The sequence below is a fragment of the Magnolia sinica genome, chromosome 8 (genome assembly GCF_029962835.1).
Source record: "Magnolia sinica isolate HGM2019 chromosome 8, MsV1, whole genome shotgun sequence".
Lineage (NCBI taxonomy): Eukaryota > Viridiplantae > Streptophyta > Magnoliopsida > Magnoliales > Magnoliaceae > Magnolia > Magnolia sinica.
Window position 1 is genome coordinate 22,812,420 of NC_080580.1, and position 21,818 is coordinate 22,834,237.

Here is a 21,818-nt window from a genome sequence, read left to right on the forward strand (position 1 = left end):
GCATAGGGTGTGTAGCTGAAATAGGATGTTGAGTTGGATGAGTGGCAAGACAAGGATAACATTACAAATGAATGCATTCGAGGGAATTTAGGAGTAGCACCAATAGATAATAAGGTGGGGGAAAGTAGACTCAAAATGGTTTGATCATGTGCAATGGAGACCAAGGACCGCGCTGGTTAGGAGTGAGTTGATACAAGTTGAAGGCTCTAAATGGGCAAGGGGAAGTCCCAAGAGGACATGGGTGGAGGTGGTAAGTAAAAACTTGATGATCTATGGTTAATTAAAGTTATGGCCCTTGATAGAGTGGAATGGCGGAGAATGATTCATGTAGCCAACCCCAGTTTGTTGGGATAAGGCTTAAATGATGACGATGGTATCCAGACCAATGAACCTAGTTTGCTTTGGTATTTACGCTGTGATAACTCAAGGAGACACTTTGATGTTATTGAATGTATGGTAGTCAATCATTTGTATTCTTTTTGTGTGTGTGTGTGTGTGTGTGTGTGTGTGTGTGTGCATAATGTCATCCAACAACTGCTTTTCATCCTCAAGATTTTGTTCCATTTGAGACTCAAATGGTTTGCAGCTTGGCATTTTCACATGTTCCTATGATATCAAGGAGACTGCATTTAGACAAGATGTTGCCATTGATAAATTGATGCACTTCTATGCTTGAAATGTGTTTTGAGTATTTGACTTCCTCAGATCCTTTAGTTGGACTCTTTCTTGCTCTAAAAAATGCTATCATCACTTTATAGATTGTCTCAAAGCCTGCTCAAGAAATATGTTTTCACCCATTTGTGGCCAATAGACCTTTAGGGGGTGTTTCGGAATGTCAAATACCTTGGAACTGAAAAGATTTTCCAAGGAAACCTACTTTTCCCCATTTGCAACCGTTTGCAAAAAGAAAGCAGGGTCTGAAATTGTTTTCTATTTCCAAAGTTTTACTAAAAAATTGTGGATATCACTGTATTTCGGAAAAGCTGTTAATGCAGATTCATAAGGATATGATAGATGCCTCTCACCACATGGCAATTGACCTTTTAGCATATCCGCAGAAAACTGCAATTTGAACCAAATAACAGAAATACTCTTGAATCCACAGCTCTCCACTTCCTGAGGATTGCATGTTGATTTTCTATGTCCAGATTTTAGTCTCTCTCTATCCGAACGTCCCCTAAATGACATTTGATTTTTTGAAGTGTGTTTTGACTAGATGACTATCCATGTGTGCTTCCCCACAAGATCCCAATGATTTTGAGCATCAGCTCGGTATGTCCCCTGACCTTTTTTTGCAACCATGGAAATGATGTTAATAATGATTTTGGGCAATAGAGTCAAAAGCCCTTCAAGATCAATCCCATTCCCTGGCATGTGTCATTTGCTTTAACACCCCTATTCATCATTTTCCTTTCCCCGTTCCCTATAATCTGTATGGGGAGGCACCTATCATATCCTTGGGAATCTACATTAACGCCTTTTTTTTTTTCTTCGAAATACAGCATAAGCATTATCCACGTTTTTTTTTACTAGATTGAAAGAGGTTTAAGAATGTTTTTGGGATGAATAATTAAAGATATATTAATTTTACATCTAATCAATTCCTGATGATTTATTCAGGAACTTGATTAAAGATAATTAGGATTTGATTTGTAATTAGCACGATTAACCTATTCTTCTAATAATTGGTAAAATAACATTAATTAAGGTCTCACACACAACTAGTTGGACAGTAATGTTATCATCCAACTAGTGGTGCATATGACATCCAGCCCATCCAACATGTTGACCCTGCCATGAAGAACACATGATACAAATATCTGGCTGACCCACTTATTATGTGGTTCATGCATAGAAAACAATACACAACCATCAATACGGTCCAATCTTCACGTGTGGCCCACCTGATGAGTGGATCGGTGTTATTTTTGCATTTCTTCAGCATGCATCCAACCTCTTGGATGGGTTGGATGTCATACACACATGATGCATTGACATTTAGGTGCTAGCTGGACTGTAATGTTATTACCCTACAAGTGTGTGAGACCTCTTAATTAAGACTGATTTTCATAATTCCCGTGTCCTGTTACTGTCTATAATTTGCTAAGTACTTGCTCTGTTCTTGTTGGGCTGATTGGAAGAATAAGGAGATAAGCTTCATTATATATGAAATTTGTGGTGACTTGATACTTGCGTACGCTACATAGCGTAGCATACAAAAAACGCTACGTAGCGTACAAAATAGCGAAAATACGTAGTAGCGTACGCTACCAGGGCTGTAGCATACGCTACACATACGTAGCATGTAGCGTATATAACGTACGCCTCAAGACTACCGTAAGAATTTTAAAATAAAAGTTTAAAAACTTGTTTTTAAATAGTGGTGACTGGGCATCTTTCCTTTTGAGTAGGTGAGAGTAGACTCATATTATAAGTCTTTTTTTTTATAACTTAAAACAATCGTAGCAGGGCTTTCGAACAGCCCTATTGCGGTGGCGCAGCAGCCGCAGGTTCCCCATTTTTGAGGCTTTGATTCCAAGATTTCAAAGAGCCCTTTCTCAAATCCGATTTTTGGAGTTCAATCGGAATTACAAGAGCATCATCTTGCTGGAGTTTCAGGAGTATTGAAGCCCAAACAAGTGAGAAATCGCGTATCCCTCTTTTCGCAGCTGTGCGAACACGTAACTCCCAAAAATCAATTTTCAGTTGATTAAATCTCTATTTAAGGTATGTTTTAGTCCTTTAATCATTGTTAATGAGTTTTATTTTTATTTATACTGAAATGTTGTGTTATTTTTTCATTTTTTTCAATTTTTTTTCTTTTTATGGGGGCTGTGGTGTCTATGGCATGGATTTGACTCATCCAACCATCACGTGGGACACATGCGTGGGGTCCACTGTAGTGTTCTATGCCACGGCCCACGTGTGGGGGTCCTCTGTGGTGTTTTATGCCATGACCCACATGCGCGGCCATGGCCCACATGCGTGGGGTCCACTGTGGTGTGTGTATGGCATGGCCCACATGCGTGGGGACCATTGTGGTGTGTGTATGGCATGGCCCACATGCGTGGGGTCCACTGTTGTGTGTGTATGGCATGGCCCACATGCGCGGGTCCACTATGGTGTGTGTATGGCATGGCCCACATGCGTGGGGTCCACTGTAATGCATGTTTTTTTTTGAAGAATGTGACTTTTATATATTTTGCATTTTTCTTACTATTTAATATTTATCATATTTTTCTCTTCTTTTTTTATTAAAAAATAGAAGTATTGTGTAGCTTACGCTACACGCTACGCTATTTCGCTACACGCTACGGAGGGTTGAACGCTACGCAACACGCTACCGCTATTTAAAACACTGTTACATATGAAATTTGTGGTGACTTGATACTCGATAAGCTTTCACAATTTTAATTACCTTTTGCTTGAAAGAGCCTGGGTACAAAGCTCTCTAAATTGGCTTTAGAGTGAGCCTAAAAAGAGAAAGGCATGCCTTTGGCTTATAAACGGGCTGCTTGAGTGGCTCAAGCTATTGCCAATAGGGCAGGATGGCATGGCTAGGTTAGAAAGGTTGAGAGGCTGGCAAGCAGCTAGGCCGTCACAGATTTACTATATAATAAATGCTTCCTAAAGAACAAATGAACTGGTTTCAATTGTTTTTGGAGCCTTTACGTTGCTTTTCTTTGCTTCCGTTCTATTTTGAATGCGTATCTTGTGCATGGAAAGGGCAGACATTGATAACATTTACAATGGAGAATTCCTGGTCAGTTATTTTGGGTTATCTATAGGGACTCTTGACACAATTCATTATGGGCCTCTTCTTGTTTGGCTAGTTTATTTTGTTTTTGTCTTTATTTCCGTCATTCTCTTTTAATTTATCATCATCTAGGCCTTATCCCAACTAATTGGGGTCGGCAACATGAATCTTGTTCCACCATTCCACTCTATATTCAGGGCCCATAGCAACACTGTAGCATGAGTTTGGAATGTCATATTGTCAGGATTCATTATGGAAGTAATGGCAAAAGTTTCATGCCGGCTTACCAACCTAACACAACCCTCCCTCCTTTATATGGGCTTGGGAATGGCAATGAGCACGAACTCAGGTGCTATGCTATGTAAGTGTACTACACAGGTTGATTAAATCAACAAGTTGTCATTGCCTTTTAATTAATTAACATTATTTCCATGAGTGCGAGATGCATCTTGCTATGATGAAGAAATTCATCATCGTCATCTAAGCCTTGTCCCAACTAATTGGGGCCGGCTACACAAATCCTGGCCCACCATTCCACTCTATCAAGGACCAATCCTCAGTTAAATCATATGTCATCTAGTCTTTGCTTACTACTCCCATGTCCTTTTGGGCCTTCCCCTTGCTCTTCCAGAGCCTTCAGTTTGGACCAACTTGCTCCCAACTGGTGCAACTCCTAAGTTCCCTTGAATGTGTCCATTTCTAATTCCATCTCTCCTCATCTTTCCACTCATCCATCTCAAGATTCTCAAAATCCTCATTTCAGCTACACCTTATCCTATGAACATGGTCTTCTTTAGCTGCCCAACATTCTGTCCTATAAAGCATGGCTGGTTTTATAGCTATCATATTCAATTTCCCCTTCAGTTTTATTGGTATGCGGTGATCACATAAAACTCCAAAGGCAAAGAAATTCGTTTATATTAAATCGAACACCTTTATATGTTGTTTTTCTATTATATCATTGTACTGTAGCCACAACCTTATGTGCATGCATCCTTTTCATATAATTGACATGTTCTATATGAATGATACGGGTCTCTTATTATTTGGTTTGCCAATCAATTGAGTGCAGTATGGAAAGCTCTTCTGAACTTATAATAAATGATACACTGTTGCAGGGTGCAGTGGAGAATTTGTTGGAGAGAAGTACTCATATTCAGTTGCTTGACGGTTCTGTTGTCAATCTAGATAGTACTTCAAAAGAAGAAATCTTACAAGCCCTTCATGAAATGTCTACAGTTGCATTGCGCTGTTTAGGTTTTGCTTACAAGGAGGATCTTTCAGACTTTGCAACATATGATGGTGAACATCATCCAGCTCACAAGCTTTTACTTGATCCATCTAACTATTCATCAATTGAGAGTGATCTGATTTTTGTTGGCTTGGTTGGGCTGAGGGTGAGATAGCACATGCTCGATTTATATTTTCCCATCAATTTTGTAGTTTTCTCTCTGATCTGTCTTTGCCAGATCTAAGAGGAATTATATGATCCTTAGCCTGAGCACATGCATGGTATCCTTGCCAATCAAAAAGAAAAATACGCTAGCACAGGCTTTGAGTATGTAAGAATGTGGTCCATGGTTTGCATCTAAAATTCTGATCCAGTGGGCTTTACCATGGCTAGAACATGCCACAAAAAATCTCTGATGGCACAATCCTTACCTTTCAATCAGTGCTGGCAATATATGATGAAGGAGAAAAATACAACAATCGTTTACATTCGAAGAAAAAGCGTCAAAAGTTTGATCGCTATTATCTTCCAATATAGGAGATTCTTGAGGCATGGTCTTTCCTGGCTGCAGTCCATCAAATCAATAACCTGAATCACTGAAAGTGTTACAAACTGAGGGCCTGAGTTTACAATGTCTTGGGTCCGAGGGTGATATTATTCCTCTAGATTTAAGTACAAGGCTCCACAACTAACATGGCTTTTTGGCATTTGTCCTTAATACCAATTATCCTAGGACCCTCCTCGAGAAGAGGTTCATAAAGCTATTGAGGACTGCAGAGCAGCTGGCATTCAGGTTATGGTTATTACAGGAGATAATAAGAACACAGCAGAAGCTATTTGCCGTGAAATAGGTGTGTTCGAACCTGAAGAAGACATCAGTATGAAGAGCATAACTGGGAGAGATTTTATGAATCATGCCGATCGCAAAGCTTATTTGAGGCAAACTGGTGGGCTTCTTTTCTCCAGGGCTGAACCAAAACATAAACAAGAGATAGTGAGATTACTCAAAGAAGATGGTGAGGTGGTTGCAATGACTGGTGATGGGGTGAATGATGCCCCTGCTTTGAAGCTGGCTGATATTGGTATTGCCATGGGCATAGCCGGAACTGAGGTATGTTCTTATTGCTTGGCATTATCATTTCATGAGATATCCTCCGGAATCTTCTTATGGTGTATGCAGTCGAATAATATACTAGAGACTACCACGGGTATTGTTCAAAATATCATGCTAGATTGGGACTTCTATTTCTGAATGCTGTTTTGGAATATTTTACAAACATTACTACAAGGATATGTTTTGGATAAAAATAATTCTCAGGTATCTGTTTAACATGTTTCCTTTCCCAGGTTGCAAAGGAAGCCTCTGATATGGTGCTGGCAGATGATAATTTTAGTACGATAGTAGCTGCAGTTGGCGAAGGCAGGTCTATTTACAACAATATGAAGGCCTTTATCAGGTTCAGTGATCTTCCATTTCAGTCACTCTAGCTTTTCTAGTCTTAACATAATAGACAGTCCTTGTCATCTCAAGGAGGGTCCCTGGCCTAGGTAGAGGAGAATTGATGTTAGGTGGGGCAGCGGGGCATAAAACTTTTGCCAAGCAATCATGCGACTTCCTGTTTGCACAGTAAAAGCATACCCAAATAGTTGGGAGAAGGCTTTGTTGATGATGATGATTGTACACATCTATCTTTCAATTTTATTTCATTTTTAAATGGTGATATAGATCTAGCCACTGTGACTGTGTTCTTGTAGCAGAAAAATTCAAATATACAGTATGAAGAATAGAATTAATATTTGTGTTAGACTTTTTTCATGAATAAATTTTTATTTTTTAAAAAAAAAACACAAGAAAAGGAAAATTTTTAAGGAGATTATGGAAATGAGTCAGACGACTGAGCAATCGTGGGAAAATTGACTCTTCAAACTCTATCATAACTTCATTTCTAGTCATAGAGAAACTATTCATCCTTTGTAATAATCTCTACTATATATAATGTTTGTTTTTTTGACATTTTTGCCCTCTCCAACTAGTTGGAGACCTGCTAAACTTTATTTTTATTTTTGCACATAGCCAGCACAGACAGTGTAGTATTAGGGAGCCCATGAGATAGAGGCTCTATGCGGTCCACTATGATGACTGTGTGACATCCTCTCTAGAGATTTATTGCCATCTCATGTTCAGACATCAGCCCAAAAACAATGGAAATATAAAGCTCGAGTGGTTCATCAAATCAGAAAAGTTGGGATGGGTTCTCCACTGTTGATTCTCCCTCTCTCTCTTTGCATGAACCTATAATGTGAAAGGGCTAGGAATTAAATTATACATGTTTCTTTCTAGTATCATGAAAGTCTGCTTGGCCATAATGGTGAATGTGTCAATGTAAATCACCATGGTTAGTGTCTTGAAAGTTTCTTTTGTGTATATCATATGGTTCCAATCCACATTAGTCAGGAATTGTCAATGTTGCTCGTGATCTTAGCAATGTTGTCAGACTATCCATTAACATTAAACTACTTTGGCACAACCTCTTGTTGCAACTTATGGGCCTCAACCTATCACAGCCTTTTCTTGAACTCTTTGCACAAGACTTGTTAGTATTTTTTCTTATATAAGGCCTACCCTTAGTGGCAATTTCTTTACGAAGTGTAACTTTGTCTCACATGATTCATCATTATCATTATCATTGTCATAGCCTTGCCCCAACTCTTTGAGGTTGGCTTTAGGAATCACGTTTCTCCAATCAATCCTTTCCGAGCCCCTATCCCTGGTAAGTGATTAAGCCTTTCACCACCTTACTCCAAATCCTTTTAGGTGTTCCTTCTATCATTTTCAAGCCCTTCAACCTTAATGAATGTTCCCTCCTTACCAAAGCCTTCTCCTTTCTTTGTTATATATGACACCAACCAATGCCTTCTCCTTTCTTCAACCCTAATGAATGTTCCCTCCTTATCAAAGCCTTCTCATTATCATTGTCATAGCCTTGCCCCAACTCTTTGGGGTTGGCTTTACGAATCATGTTTCTCCAATCAATCCTTTCCGAGCCCCTATCCTTGGTAAGTGATTAAGCCTTTCACCACCCTACTCCAAATCCTTTTAGGTGTTCCTTTCATCATTTTCAAGCCCTTCAACCCTAATGAATGTTCCCTCCTTACCAAAGCCTTCTCCTTTGTTATATATGACACCAACCAACTCAATTTGCTACACATCATTTTATCACTTATTGGGAGTACTCCTGGGATGCTTTAGATGACCTTATTGTTAATTCTATCCTTCAGTCTCCCAAACAACCATTTCAACATCCTCATCTCCACAACATTCAATCTTTGTTCCATGTTGCTTTCTAGCTATGCAACACTGCCTCACATGGCACAGCCAGCCTAATAGTTGTCTTATAAAAATCTCCTAATGTTTAATAGTAATGTTGCAATCACTCCAGAGGGACATCTGCATTTCATTCACCTACTCTTATTCTATTGGAAATGTCCTCGTCCTTTTTAATAATAGATCCAAGGTAACAAAACACGTGACTTAGAGGAATCTCTTTACCATCGAATCTTATTTCTATAATCATTCTTTCTAAAGTTGCATTCTAAATGCATTGAGTCTTTGTTCTGCTAATCTTTAACCCTTTTAGACTTTAGAGCTGTCATCCAAATGTCCAATTTAGCATTTGCCTCCTATAGTCTCATCGACTACCTCCACGCCATTCACAAACAAATTGACCAAGGGGCCTCATCATAGACACTAGCTGTTAATTCATCGATGATGAGTGAAAAAAAGGGTTTTGGGCTGCCTTAAGGAACATCTATCCCTATTAGGAACTCATCTGTCTCACCATTGGTCATTCTCACTCTTGCAATGGCACCCCCATACATGTCATTGGTGATGTCCAAATATTTCCCTATGACCCCTTTCCTCATTTCCCTTTATATTGCCTTCCTAGTTACTTTATTGTATACTTTTTGGAGGTCAACTAAAACTATGTTTAGATCCTCTTCTCTATACTTTCCCATTGGTCATCTCATACGAATAACATGGGGAAAAGTGGGGATAATAAGGTAGACTTGCTAAAGGTTCAAGTTTGAACTTTTGTATTCTTAATCCGTATCCATCATCTTCATGGGTTATGTTTTTCTCCTTTTCCTTAATAAAGTTGTATTATTGTTTAAAAAGAAATTTTGGTAGACATCCCACTTGACACGAGATGATCGATTGCAGCAAGATCTAAAATAAGTATGACTTGTAACCCCAACACCTTAAAACCAAGTAGCCCACATCTTGAACCCTAGAGCCCAATTCCTGAAAGCCTAAATCCTACTAAACCCTAAGAAACCTTAGAACCCGAAACCCTAAATCTTAGGAACTTGAAACCCCCCCCTCCCCCCCCCCCAAAAAAAATAAATAAAAAAAAAAAATCCAAGCTGGCCCAAGAACCGCTCTGCTTGCTACTTAAGTCTTCTAAAAGTGGTGCGGTAGACAAAATGATCCTTGACTAAGGTGATTTATAGTTTATTGGAAAGCTCATCAAATTATCTTTTTAGCAAGCCCAAGATTACTCAGATACGATGATTATCAAGATAGATTCAGCCAATTTACTAAAGTTGTGTAGTTGACTCTGCAAGTAATGAGAGTCACACTATTAGAGACTTTGACCCTACTTCTTAAGGATCAGATGTCCTCCAAATAAGGTGATTTCGGTCTCATTGAAAAGCTTGTTGAAATATCTCTCTAATGAGTCTAAGAACATCGGAAACAAACCTATAACGAGAGAGGTACTTGCCTTTTTGAGGAGATCGTGCAATGGAAACCATATAGGCAGAAATTGGATTTCTACCTATGTAGAAGTCAAACCAAAGTCTCCTATAATGTTAGGCAAGCTGTTAGGTTGGGTAAGGTGCATTCGAGGGAGCAACTGCGGGCAAAAATCTAAATGCCTCTAGACTTTCTAAATTACACAATCTACCACTCCAGCAGCTAATGAGGAAGTGCTACATCCCTAGAGTTCCAACAACCAATCAGAGCTTGCCACATGACATTTTATCCTTTACCTACCCACTTATTAAAAGAATGTTATTGGTCTGAACTACATCAACTCGTTCACCCCCTTATTCTCTACAAAACATCCATTTTCTCAAGGGAGACCCATTCTCTACATCTCTCCTAACCTTACCCATCCAACCTCATCAAACTTAGCCATCCTACCCATCTAAACCAATCTAACCTTGCCATCCTACCCGCACAACCCAATCTAACCTTGCCATCTTACCAACACAACCCAATCTAACCTACCCATCCGACACATCCAACCCAACCTAACCTAGTCATCCTACCCATCTAACCCATCCAATATATCTTACACATCCAACCCAATTTAACATAGCCTTCCAACCCAATCTAGTCAACCCAAGCCACTCATCCAACCTAATTTATCCACGCAATCCATCCCATCCATCCAAGCCACTCAGCCAAATATTAGATTACATCAAAGTTAATCCAGCTTGTCATAAGTGATCACACAACCAACACAAGTCATTTCAACGGTTCAGATCTTGCGAAGTATGGTCGGGGTGGAAGATATCTAAAAATCTCTTTCACGAAGAGTGTCGAATCTCTTCTTTCATCTCTTACATCTCTATTTGACGGTTATTCCCGTGTGGTATCATTTATTGCTTTTTATTTCGTTTATAATCATTTATGACATTTCCCTTCTCATACACCCCCTGCTTTTCTGTTGACAACATATAGGTGTGTGCTATGTGTCTTGCCGAACTTTCAAATCCCGGTTCATCGGAAACTCAGGGTTGTATAATCTATGCTTTTATTATTAATAATCTGCTCCCTGATTATAGTTGACATGAGTAAGCCATCTAGATCTATGAACGCCCTCCATGACGCAACGCGCTCACAACCCTACTTTCCTTCAAGTTTGAGGGGACTCAAGAATGTTGTGTGTTTCACTTGGAGTCGTCACTTAGCTTGGAATTCCATGGTCATCTAGATCTCATAGGATCGTGAAGTGCCAAGGAATCCAAAGACTTATTGTAAAAGATTGACTTCTGTTATTTGGCCTGCAAGCAGGAATTTCAAGGGCCCTCGATGACGGAGGAAGGTGTTAGGAACCCTTTTCCGCTCGCATAAAGTTTGACCTCTACTTTGTGGCATTTTGGGATTTTAAGTTCTAGAATGATTTTATTGCTCAATCAATCGCGGACAAGTCTAAAACCGACCAAGAAACTAAACACTTGACTCTAATCACCACCTAGGCAACCACAATAGCTCTACTCGGGAGGCGATTCAAGGAGGTGAGGATTAGTGTGAAAAGGAAAGAGAAATACTTGACAAACCCTACATGGCTATGGGCCGCGAAGACGGCTTGCTCACATCGACCATAAACGGGTAGTAGATTATTAAAAATAAAAGCAAAGATTAAACAATGCTAAGTTTCTAATATGTCAAGATCTGAAAGTTTGGCAAGACAGCATATGCATAGAAGTTATCTAGAGAAAAAGCAGGGGGCGTATGAGAAGGGAGATCGCGAATGATTATAAGCAAAGTACAAGATAGTAAATGACGCCACACAGGGATGATCATCAAATAGAGATGTGAGAAAGGGAATAAGAGACTTGACACTCTTTGTGGAAGAGATATTTTCAATTCCAACCCTACTCCGCAAGATATGGACCATTGAGATGACTTGTATTGGTTGTATGGTCACTTAGGACGTTGAATTTGCTTCGATGTGATCTAGGGGCTGTTTGATTTTCTAATTACAATGATAATTCATGGTAAATGGGTAATAATTATTTACCTTTGAATTTACAGCTGCATTTTCAAGGTGATGTTGACAGGCGCCTTCATTTATAGCAGCTCACATCATCCGAGGAAAAAATGTTACATTTGTGGGGCCCACCATGATATATGTGTCTTATCCACACCGTTCATCCCTTTAGCCAGCTCATTTTAGGGCATGAGCCGAAAAACGAGTTAAATCTAAAGCTCAAGTGGACCACACCATAGGAAATAATGAGAATTGAGCTCCTACCATTGAAAGATTATTGAGGGCCCTAGAAGTTTTGGATCAAACTGATATTTTTGTTTTCCCTTTTATCTATGACTTTGTGACCTTATGAATAGGTTAGATGACAAATAAACATCAATGTGGGCCCTAGGGAGAAAATAGCTTTCAACGGTTGACGTCTTTACAATAATTGTTTCTCAAGGCGTGGCCCAGTCTACCTTGGGATTTGCCTCATTTTTGGACTCATACCATAAAATGTGCCATTAAAAAAGTTGGATGGTGTGGATAAGTCACATACATCATGATGGGTCTACAAGTTTAAATCAGCAAAAACATCGTTTTTTGGACCCATTTTCGAGATGTAATTCTTGAGGATTTCAAATAGGTGAAGTTAGTCATAATTACATTTTTTACCCGTATTTACTGGGAAACTTAAAAATCAAACAGCCCTCTAACGTTTGGATGAGATGGATTGCTTGGGTAGGTAGGTTAGATGAGTGGCTTGGATTCGTAAATTGGATTGAATGGGTAGGTTAAATTGGGTATATGGCTAGTCAAGGTTAAGACCATTAGGTTGTGTCGGATTGGTAAGATAGCTAGGTAAGGTTGGGTTGGATGGGTAGGATGGCTAAGACTAGAGTGGCTAAGGTAGAAAATGGGTCTCCCTTGAGAAAATGAATGTTGTGTTGAGAATGAGGTGGTGAAAGGGTTTATATAGTTGAGGCTAATGACATTCTTGGAATGAATGGGTAGGTAAGAGGAAAAATGCCATGTGGCAAGCTTTGATGGGTTGTTGGAACCCTTGGGGACATATGACACTCCTCATTAGCTACTGGATTGGTAGATTGTGTAATTTGGAGGAAGCCTGGGGGCATTTGGTGTGAGTAGAAATCAAATTTTCGCCCGCAATTGCTCCCTCCATGGATATGCCTTTCCCCACCTAACAATCTAACTAACATTTCAGGAGACTTTAGGTTGACTTTTAGGTGGGTGAAAATTAGGTTTTCGCCCGCGAAAATCCATTTTCTACCCACCTAAAAGTCTGCATCGCACGATCTTGCCAAGATGCCCCTGTTTTTCCCGTTATAGGTCCTTTTTTGTGTTCTTGGGGCCATTGGAAAAATAATTTGATTAGATTTTCAATAGAACCGGAATCACCTTATTTAGAAACCATATGATTCTTAAGAAGTGGGGCCAAAGGCTCTGATGGCGTGACTCCCGTTACTTGCAGAGTCAAATATACGCAACTTCAATAAATATGCTAGATTTCTTTTGATACTCGTCGGATTTGAGTGATCTTGGACTTGTTGGAAAGCTAATTTGATGAGTTTTTCAATAAATTATAACTTATCTTAGTCAGGGATCATTTGGTTTGCCATGTCGCCTTGAGAAGACTACTAGCAAGTAGGCGGGTCTTGGGCCAGCTTGAATCGGTTGAGAGGGAGTTTCTGGTGGGTTTTGGGAATTCAAGTTCCTATGATTTAGGGTTTTGGGTTATAAGGTTTCCTAGGGTTTAAGGTTTCAAGTTTTAGCGTTTCCTAGGATTCAGGGATTGGAGCTCTAGGGTTCAAGATGTGGGTGTCGAGGTTACAAGTCATACACTTCATATCTTGTTGCAACTGATCATCCTGTGTCATGTGGGGTGTCTACAATAAATTTTTAACCTTTCAAAAAAAAATAAATTTTTTTGGCATGGGATCGTTCAGATCGAAATTGGCTGTGGACTTCCCATATATCTGTCCCAGAAACATGAGATCAAATGTGACATTCCAAGAACAAAAAAAAAAAAAAGAAAAAAAAAAGCATATGTAGGTATAACATACTTATTTTCTAGGTCATTTAGTCGGGTTTGAAGTTTAAATACGATTAACTGATCTCAAACTATATGCTTATTATTTTGACCTTCTTTTAAAAGTTATCGGGTGCATAAATAAATCATTTAAAATCTTAAAGTATATGCTTGTATCTCTTCGTTAGTTAATATAAACTAAATATAGATTGCCTTCTAAGAAATAAATAAACTTTAATAGAAACCAAAAAGTAGATTTCCATTTAAGAAATAAATAAATAAACTAAACTATGAAAGATTTAACCATTAAATATTCATTGATACTTGCATTTGCATGTTTTCTTTTTTCTGGACACATGGAGCAAAATAAGCAAGGTATTATGTATCGGTAACGGTAGCCGTAACGGTCACCACCATTACCGATACGGATATCGGTTGTAACGGCCGATACAGGGGCGTAACGACTATTTCAACCACCATAACGGTTGATAATTTTCTTTTGCCCGAAAAATTCTGAAAAAATATTTAGAAAATCAAGAATAATGTAAATATTCCAAATATGTATTCATTTTTTGTTTTGAATATGTTTATGGTAGTGTAACGGCCGATACGGTCCCAAAAAACCAACTGCCCCGTTTCATCCCCATATCGCGTAACGGTCATAGCCGTTACTTATACGTATCGGCTTTTACAGGCGTATCATAATGGATACGGAACACCTTGAAAATAAGTATTATTCAAAGACAACCTAGCATGTTGTAAAGGTTAACAATGGAACTGGTTAGCAGTTGAAAGTGAAACATTTTGAGAATTAACAATTATCTTAAAATGGTAAAGAGGGAAAAGATTTCCTATACAAAGAGCCTCACGATGCACACTTTCTTGTCCAATATATCTAGGGTTGTCGATGGGCCGGGCTCAAGCGAAGCAAAATCAAAATTTTGAATAGGCCCGATCCAAACAGTTCAAAATCTGTCCCGAAGCCAACCGCAGGCACATGCCATTGACAGGCCTAAATACATCATATAGATTTTGGTTCTCTGCCCTCATGGGTAAACAAAGGCTTGGAAGTGATGCCCCAAATTTTATTAAACAAAAATATATTTCCAAGGCTTTGAATTGTGGGATCTAGCTCAGTAGATAACATTAGCCAACTCTCCTTCCACCAAGGTATTCTGTAATGGCAACGGTGGCCGTAATGGCCACCACCATTCCTTTACGATACGAGGTGTAATGGTTGTTATAGGGGATGTAACGGCCGTTGCACAAAAAACCTGTATCGTCTCTGTAACGGACCGTTACAGGGCCTTTATGGACTTTAAGAGGGGTGTAACGGGCCATTACAATGGCGGTAACAGCCTTTACGGGTCATTTTTTCCCGTTATGGCCTTTATGACCCCGTAACGTATAACGGTTGCCATTATTACCTTTAGGTAACGTCCTTTACGGCCCCGTAACGTCCTTTACGGCACAGCATGCCTTCCACCACTTCTCTTATAAAGTTCCAAGTCTCCTTCCGCCAAGGTGGCCACCTCCATTCCTTTACGATATGAGGTGTAATGGCTGTTACAGGGGATGTAACGGCCGTTGCGCAAAAAACCTGTATTGGCTCCGTAACTGACCGTTACGAAGTCTTTATGGCCTTTACGAGGGGTGTAACGGGCCATTACGAGGGCTGTAACAGCCTTTACGAGTCATTTTTTCCCCGTTACAGCCTTTACGACCCCGTAACGTGTGACGATTGCCATTGTTACCTTTAGGTAACGGCCTTTACGGCACACCATGCCTTCCGCCACTTCTCTTATAAAGTTCTTGGCGGAAATCCATATTAACTTCTCTGAGCTCCCACACGGACACAAAAAATACATATGAATGACCTGCAATCATCTCTTGCCACACTCGCATGCCACAAATTCCTAGATTGCGGACACAAAATCCAATTTGAGCTGCCACACACCTGTTCAATTACTCAAACCATCTCCATCCTCAGCTGTTATTAATCATGATAAGATCCTCTCCCAGAAAATCCGAGACCAAGGCGCTGCAAAATTCTTTTTTAATGTGCAACAATTTGATCATATTGCATTTCATATGATAAAAAATGTCGAGGTTGGTGAGCACGCGTCACTAAAGATGCATTTATTTCTTTCATTCCAAATGTTCCAATATTGTGGAAAAGGGAGCATTCTCCAAAGGGTCCTGCCTCTTTCCAATTAAGGCTGCATCCCTAACTCACGAAGAGCTCCTCTAAAGATCTTAGGATGACGCACTGCATATAAAGAGAGGGCCTCTCTCCAGATGAATCTTACCACTTTGCAGTGGCTGAATAGGTGGACAGTTTGTTCTTCCTTCTGCACAAGATGCAAACATTTGGAAGGGGTTTTGGCTTTTGAGGTGAACCAACACAAGGATTTTATCAGCCTACCAAACAACAAATAATTCCTTTTCCAAGAGGCAAACTTCCTCTCAAACTTCTCCACTATGGGAGCTCTGGATGGAGGACCCAAATATGAGATTGAACACCTCTGCCTCTACATTCAAGGCAGTCTGCAAGCGTCAAGACACTCTATTCCACTAGTATTCCACTAGTATTCCTATCACTGCACTTTTGCAGAGATTAACATTTAAAACAAAACTGTGTTCAAACATCCAGCAGTCTTGAAGTTTGACACTTGTTCCAAGGACGCTTCACAAAACACAAAGTGCACCATTCACAAATTGAAGATGAGAAATACTAACTTTACTCCCAAAAACCTTTCAATAATCCAAGAGACTTAGCCTAAGAAAAAACCGGTTCAGACCCTCCAAAACACAGCAAAAGAGAGGCATTGGATCTCCACCCTGTGAAATACTAGACCTTTTTTGATGAATCGCATGAGAGAGCCATTCAGAATGCAGGCGATGATATATGCACTTCAATTCCGGACCACTTCTCACTAAACTCTGTGCATGGTTTTCCAATTTATTCGTCTTAGGAGAGACAAATTGCATAGTTAATGCACTACCAAAGTGGTCTGTAGGTCTTCTCTTTATATAGAAAGTCCTTCTCAACATTTTCATAAGCTTTCCTCAAATCAATTTTAAAAACTAAGCCACAGATGGATTTAACTAATCTTGAGCAGATACATCCATTAGCCTAGAGAAAACTGTCCAAAATTTGAGGCGCTTCAATGAATACTCCCTAAAAAGGTGAAATGGTGAAAGGCATGCCCAGCTAGGGTCTCAAGCATGGAATCTTGATAGAATCCTTTTTAAGTTCTACCCATGGGACTAATTGGTTGATAGTCTTTAAACTTTGAGGCACCTGCCTTCTTTGGGATTAGAGTTGAAAGAAAAATGGTACAAATGCTTTTGGGGGACCTTTCCTTATGATGAATTTCCTCAAAGACTTCCACCAAGTCATATTTCACAACATGTCAACGGACACGTTAGAAATCAATGGTAATAGCATTATCACTTCGACCATTTTAAACAATGGTCTTGAGTGAACAAGTTACATACTTCATTATCTTTTGCTAATATTATAGATGAGGGATGCATCAGTGTTTTTTGGTTCTCTATTTACTAAGCAATGTGGATCTCTGTTTAATAGTTGGATGTTATTGCAGGTACATGATCTCCTCGAATATTGGGGAAGTTGCTTGCATATTTCTTACAGCAGCTCTTGGTATTCCTGAAGGGCTTATACCTGTTCAGCTTCTCTGGGTCAATTTGGTTACTGATGGTCCCCCTGCAACCGCTTTGGGATTCAACCCTCCAGATAGAGATATAATGAAAAAACCTCCTCGCAGAAGTGACGATTCATTGATCAGCGCATGGATTTTATTTCGCTATTTGGTAGGCAACGCATCTCTTGATGTTATTGACGTAGTCCTTGTTAGCTCTTTCTTTTTGAAAGTAGTCAATTTTTTGAGAGACCATGATATTATTAGGAGGTAAAAAGCCCAAAAAACAACAGAAAGAAAAGAAAAAAAAGAAACGGAAAAGCTAGATACAATCAGCCCAGCTCACAGGAAACTGGGGTGGAGCTGAGAATTCATTTGCCCAACTCTTGACTTGATCGACGGCCAACTTACAAACCCCCGATGGGATGCAATGCGTGTTTTTGAAGCACCTGCGATTCCTTTCCGACCAAATTACCCAAATACCAGCTAGCAAACATAAGTGCCAAACCTTTTTCCCTGACTTTCCTTTGCTACCACCATGCCATGAAAGTAGCATAGAATCAATAGAGGTTGGCATGACCCACTGAATACCGCACTTGATGAGGAAGTACTCCCAAATCTTTGTAGTGAAAGAACAGTGGATGAAGAGATGATTCACTGTTTCCTCATTCTGAAAACGTAGAAGACATGCATTTGGAGAATCATTTCTCTTGCACAGATTATCAATTGTGAGTACTCTGTTATTATCCACTAGCCAGGCTAAAGCTGACACCTTAAGAGGGGTACCATATTTTTTGCACAAAAGCAATATGGCCCATCTCGCTATTATTTGCTCCTTCACTGATCTTGATGTGAAAGGATTTAACTGAAAACTTCACAGACTTGTCTGCCGAGTGTTTGACGAGCTTTGCTTAGCGAGCGCAACAGTCTGAAGAAATCATCTATCTCAGAGTCATCCAGATTCCTCCTACATGGAGGAGCCCAGACCACTTCTCCTCCAATTATGGAGAAACATCTCGCCACCTTTATATTAGCTTCCACTGAAATCCCCGCCAGGCTAGGATATACCTCGCACAATCTCTGATTCCCTGACCAAATGTCATCCCAAAATCTGATGTCATTGCCATTACCCAAAGAGAAACCCACTTCTTCCCAAACCTTGTTCTTGAGCCCTATAGAGCGAAGAGTCCTTTGTCCACCACGATCCTTCTTGAACCCTGTATTTCCTTTCCACTACAACCCTCCACAACTGTCCTTTTCCACTTTGAACCTCCAAACCCACTTGCCCAAAAGTGCTAGGTTCATGTCACCCAACCCTCCCCCCCAAACCTTTGTGGCTTCCAAACTTCCTCCCACTTCATGAGGTGAAACTTGTGTTTATCATTCACCCCTTTCCATAAGAAATCCCGACTTATGTTTTTCTAGCCTGTCTAACACTGATTTCGGGCACTTGAATAGTGACAAAAAATAGACTGGAAGATTGGACACTGCCTCTTTGATTAGTGTTAACCTCCCTCCTAGTGATAAGTGTCTTCTCCTCCAACACGATAATTTCCTTTAAAATCTTTCTTTGACGTATTCCCAAATGCGCTTAGGCGGTTTTCCTAGACATAGAGGAAAACCCAGGTAATTGGTTGAGAAGAGCTCATTCTGCATCCAAAGGATCTAAGAAATAATCCAACCTCCTTGCTTGACATGCCCACTCCCAATAATTCACTTTTGCCGATATTAACCTTGAGACCCGAGACCGCCTCGAAGCATAATATGAAAATTAAACACTTGAGTCAATGGCATGGATAACTATTGAGAATGCATAATATCAGTGATGACTCATAAACCAAGTCTTGAGTATTAGTGTAATTTTCCTGGTTGCTTGGTTGTATATGTTGGCTCTAGGATTCATTCTGTAACACGTTCAATGAAAGACAAGTATGCCCCAATACTAAAGGAACATTTGGGTGTGTTCCCGCTTCCCTACGCGGAGTGCATAGCGTGTGAACTTGCAGCTTCCATTTTTCTTGCCATTCCAATCAGGTTTATCATGTCTGACAATTCTTCGAAGATTTTCAGGGGTACATCCAAATGTGCCCCTGACTATACTTCCTCTGGTTTATTGGAACCCAAGTTATTTCTTAAAACAGTTGGGAGCTATGCATTTTCAAATTTTTTGGAGGTGGAAATCATTATTTTTCTTGTGCTTTGTAGATGACAAAACCCACCAGACTTCTTGTGCTTTGTGAAATGCATGGCCACAGCATGCTCAATCTCTTAAGATATCTTGAAACATGACTTCATCCCAATTTTCTTTTTAATGTATCTGATATGAGAATGCTCCTACCTTTCAAAAATCATATTCATGTGCATTATTCTCTGTTACTTGCAAATTGTTGATATGCTTTCCATATTGTTGATTTGTCTCTTGGTCTCTCTGGGGAAGGTGGGGATGGAGATCATCACAGTACTTCAGGGTGTGTAGGTGTTTACCACAGGGTCGCTGGGCCCTGCAGCTGGACCCCTCGTATTGATGCATGTATAGGTGTTTACCACTGGGTCCTTCAGCTGGGCCCTTCAGCTGGCCCCTTATATTGATGCACGTATAGGTGTTTACCACAGGGTCACTGGGCCCCTTGTATTGATGCATGTATTTGTATCGTTGGACCCAGAGACCCAGATACATCAACACATGTTAGGCTTGGATAATGAAATACATTCTATGATCAGCATATGTTGTAATGATGCCAATTTATGCACACGCTATACACATAAAAGGCAGTCATTCTATGAGTGATATTGTTGCTTTGTTACTTGTGCAGGTTATTGGGCTCTATGTGGGCCTGGCTACTGTGGGTGTTTTCATCATTTGGTACACTCAGGACTCCTTTTTAGGCATTGATTTGAGCAATGATGGCCACACTCTGGTCACCTATTCCCAGCTATCCAACTGGGACCAGTGCTCTTCTTGGGAGGGCTTCACCGTCTCCCCTTTCACGGCTGGGTCTCAGAAGTTTTCCTTCCACGATAACCCCTGTGACTATTTCCAGTCTGGCAAAGTGAAAGCCATGACCCTCTCCCTATCCGTGTTGGTTGCTATCGAGATGTTTAATTCCCTCAATGCCCTGTCCGAGGACGGTAGCCTCCTGATAATGCCCCCGTGGGTTAACCCATGGCTTCTCCTGGCCATGTCCATATCCTTTGGCCTGCATTTCTTGATCCTCTACATCCCATTCCTAGCCCGGGTGTTTGGCATCGTGCCCCTCAGCTTGAACGAATGGCTCCTGGTATTAGCTGTTGCTTTCCCAGTCATCCTCATTGATGAGGTACTCAAGCTTGTGGGGCGGTACATGAGCCGGACGCATGTCTCAACTTCAAAGCCATCAAAGAAGCACAAGGAAGAGTAGAAGGTGAGAAAAGTTGCCGACATTGATGTGGAGAGATGGAAAATCTCTGATATGCTGAGGCCCAAGGTGCATATTTCTGTCAATTGGTGTCATGGTTCCTGACCCTCCGTTATTTTCTATATTGAGGGCTAAAATGAACCTAGGTAGATTGGAAGGCATTGGGACTCTCCTCTGATAATCTTTTCCCAAGAGAACCCAATTTGCTTCTATCGCCAGATTTTTTTTCTGAAACATTCTGAACTACTTTTAATTAGAATCTGCAAGAGTACAAGCATTTATTGCAGTTAATTTTTAGATGCTACTAGGCTCTTTGCATAAGGCTGGTTTGTTTGTCACCACTTGGTACACGCTACTGAGAGAATAACAGCTGTTATATATTTGCAGGCGTCTTTCCTGCCCAACAAATAGAGTAACCATTGCAGCTGACAGGTGTTTTGACATTCTGTTTCTAAACCTTGAAGTTGATTGTTTCTTCATTTTTCTTCTGTTGAGGTACTACTAGAGTAGTTGGATTTCTTCCAGATGGGCTTTTGGTTAACAGTGTGCAATTGGGCCCATCGTTTGGTGATCTAAACCACTGATGTGATTGGACAAACAGTTGCGATGATTGGTCTTTACTTGGCGGCCCATGAACCAGAAATCCCCTGGACTGAAAGACCATGGCTAGTGAATATTTAACTGTGGTTCAACTAGTTTTTTCTGTATCTTCCTTCTTAATTGTCTGTGATGACCACCTATTGAAGAGTAACATTTTCTGCTCATCTGGAGTTTGTTTTTTTCTTTTTTGGACCATATGCGGCTGGCCTATAGCATTCAACAGTTTCGATCTGAACCAGGGACCCCACTTCTTACAAACTTAAAACTGGAACGGTGGAATGCAAGCTTTGGTCCCAGATATGGTGTGGGAGTTGTCTAAAATGTGTAGCTTAGGCATTTGGGTCGGCCATATTAAGATA

General features: G+C 40.2%; 1 protein-coding gene across 5 annotated transcripts in view; it reads left to right on the plus strand.

The window, feature by feature from the left end:
* The window catches only part of LOC131253078 (calcium-transporting ATPase 4, endoplasmic reticulum-type-like), a 34,021-nt gene extending 12,398 nt beyond the window's left edge, over positions 1–21,623 (plus strand). The window contains exons 4-9 of one of the 5 annotated variants that reach the window (XR_009174830.1): positions 4,876–5,154; positions 5,722–6,099; positions 6,336–6,445; positions 17,408–17,636; positions 20,278–20,928; positions 21,230–21,623. Coding sequence is in view for 3 of the 5 variants with exons in the window: in XM_058253907.1 (XP_058109890.1) it covers positions 4,876–5,154; positions 5,722–6,099; positions 6,336–6,445; positions 17,408–17,636; positions 20,278–20,862 (1,581 nt within the window). In the remaining 2 variants the exon portion in view is untranslated. Of the gene's footprint in view, positions 1–4,875; positions 5,155–5,721; positions 6,100–6,335; positions 6,446–17,407; positions 17,637–20,277 lie in introns of all 5 variants that reach the window. The other 4 variants (XR_009174829.1, XM_058253907.1, XM_058253906.1 and 1 more) reach the window with 4 other exon arrangements.
* Positions 21,624–21,818: the final 195 nt, after the last annotated feature.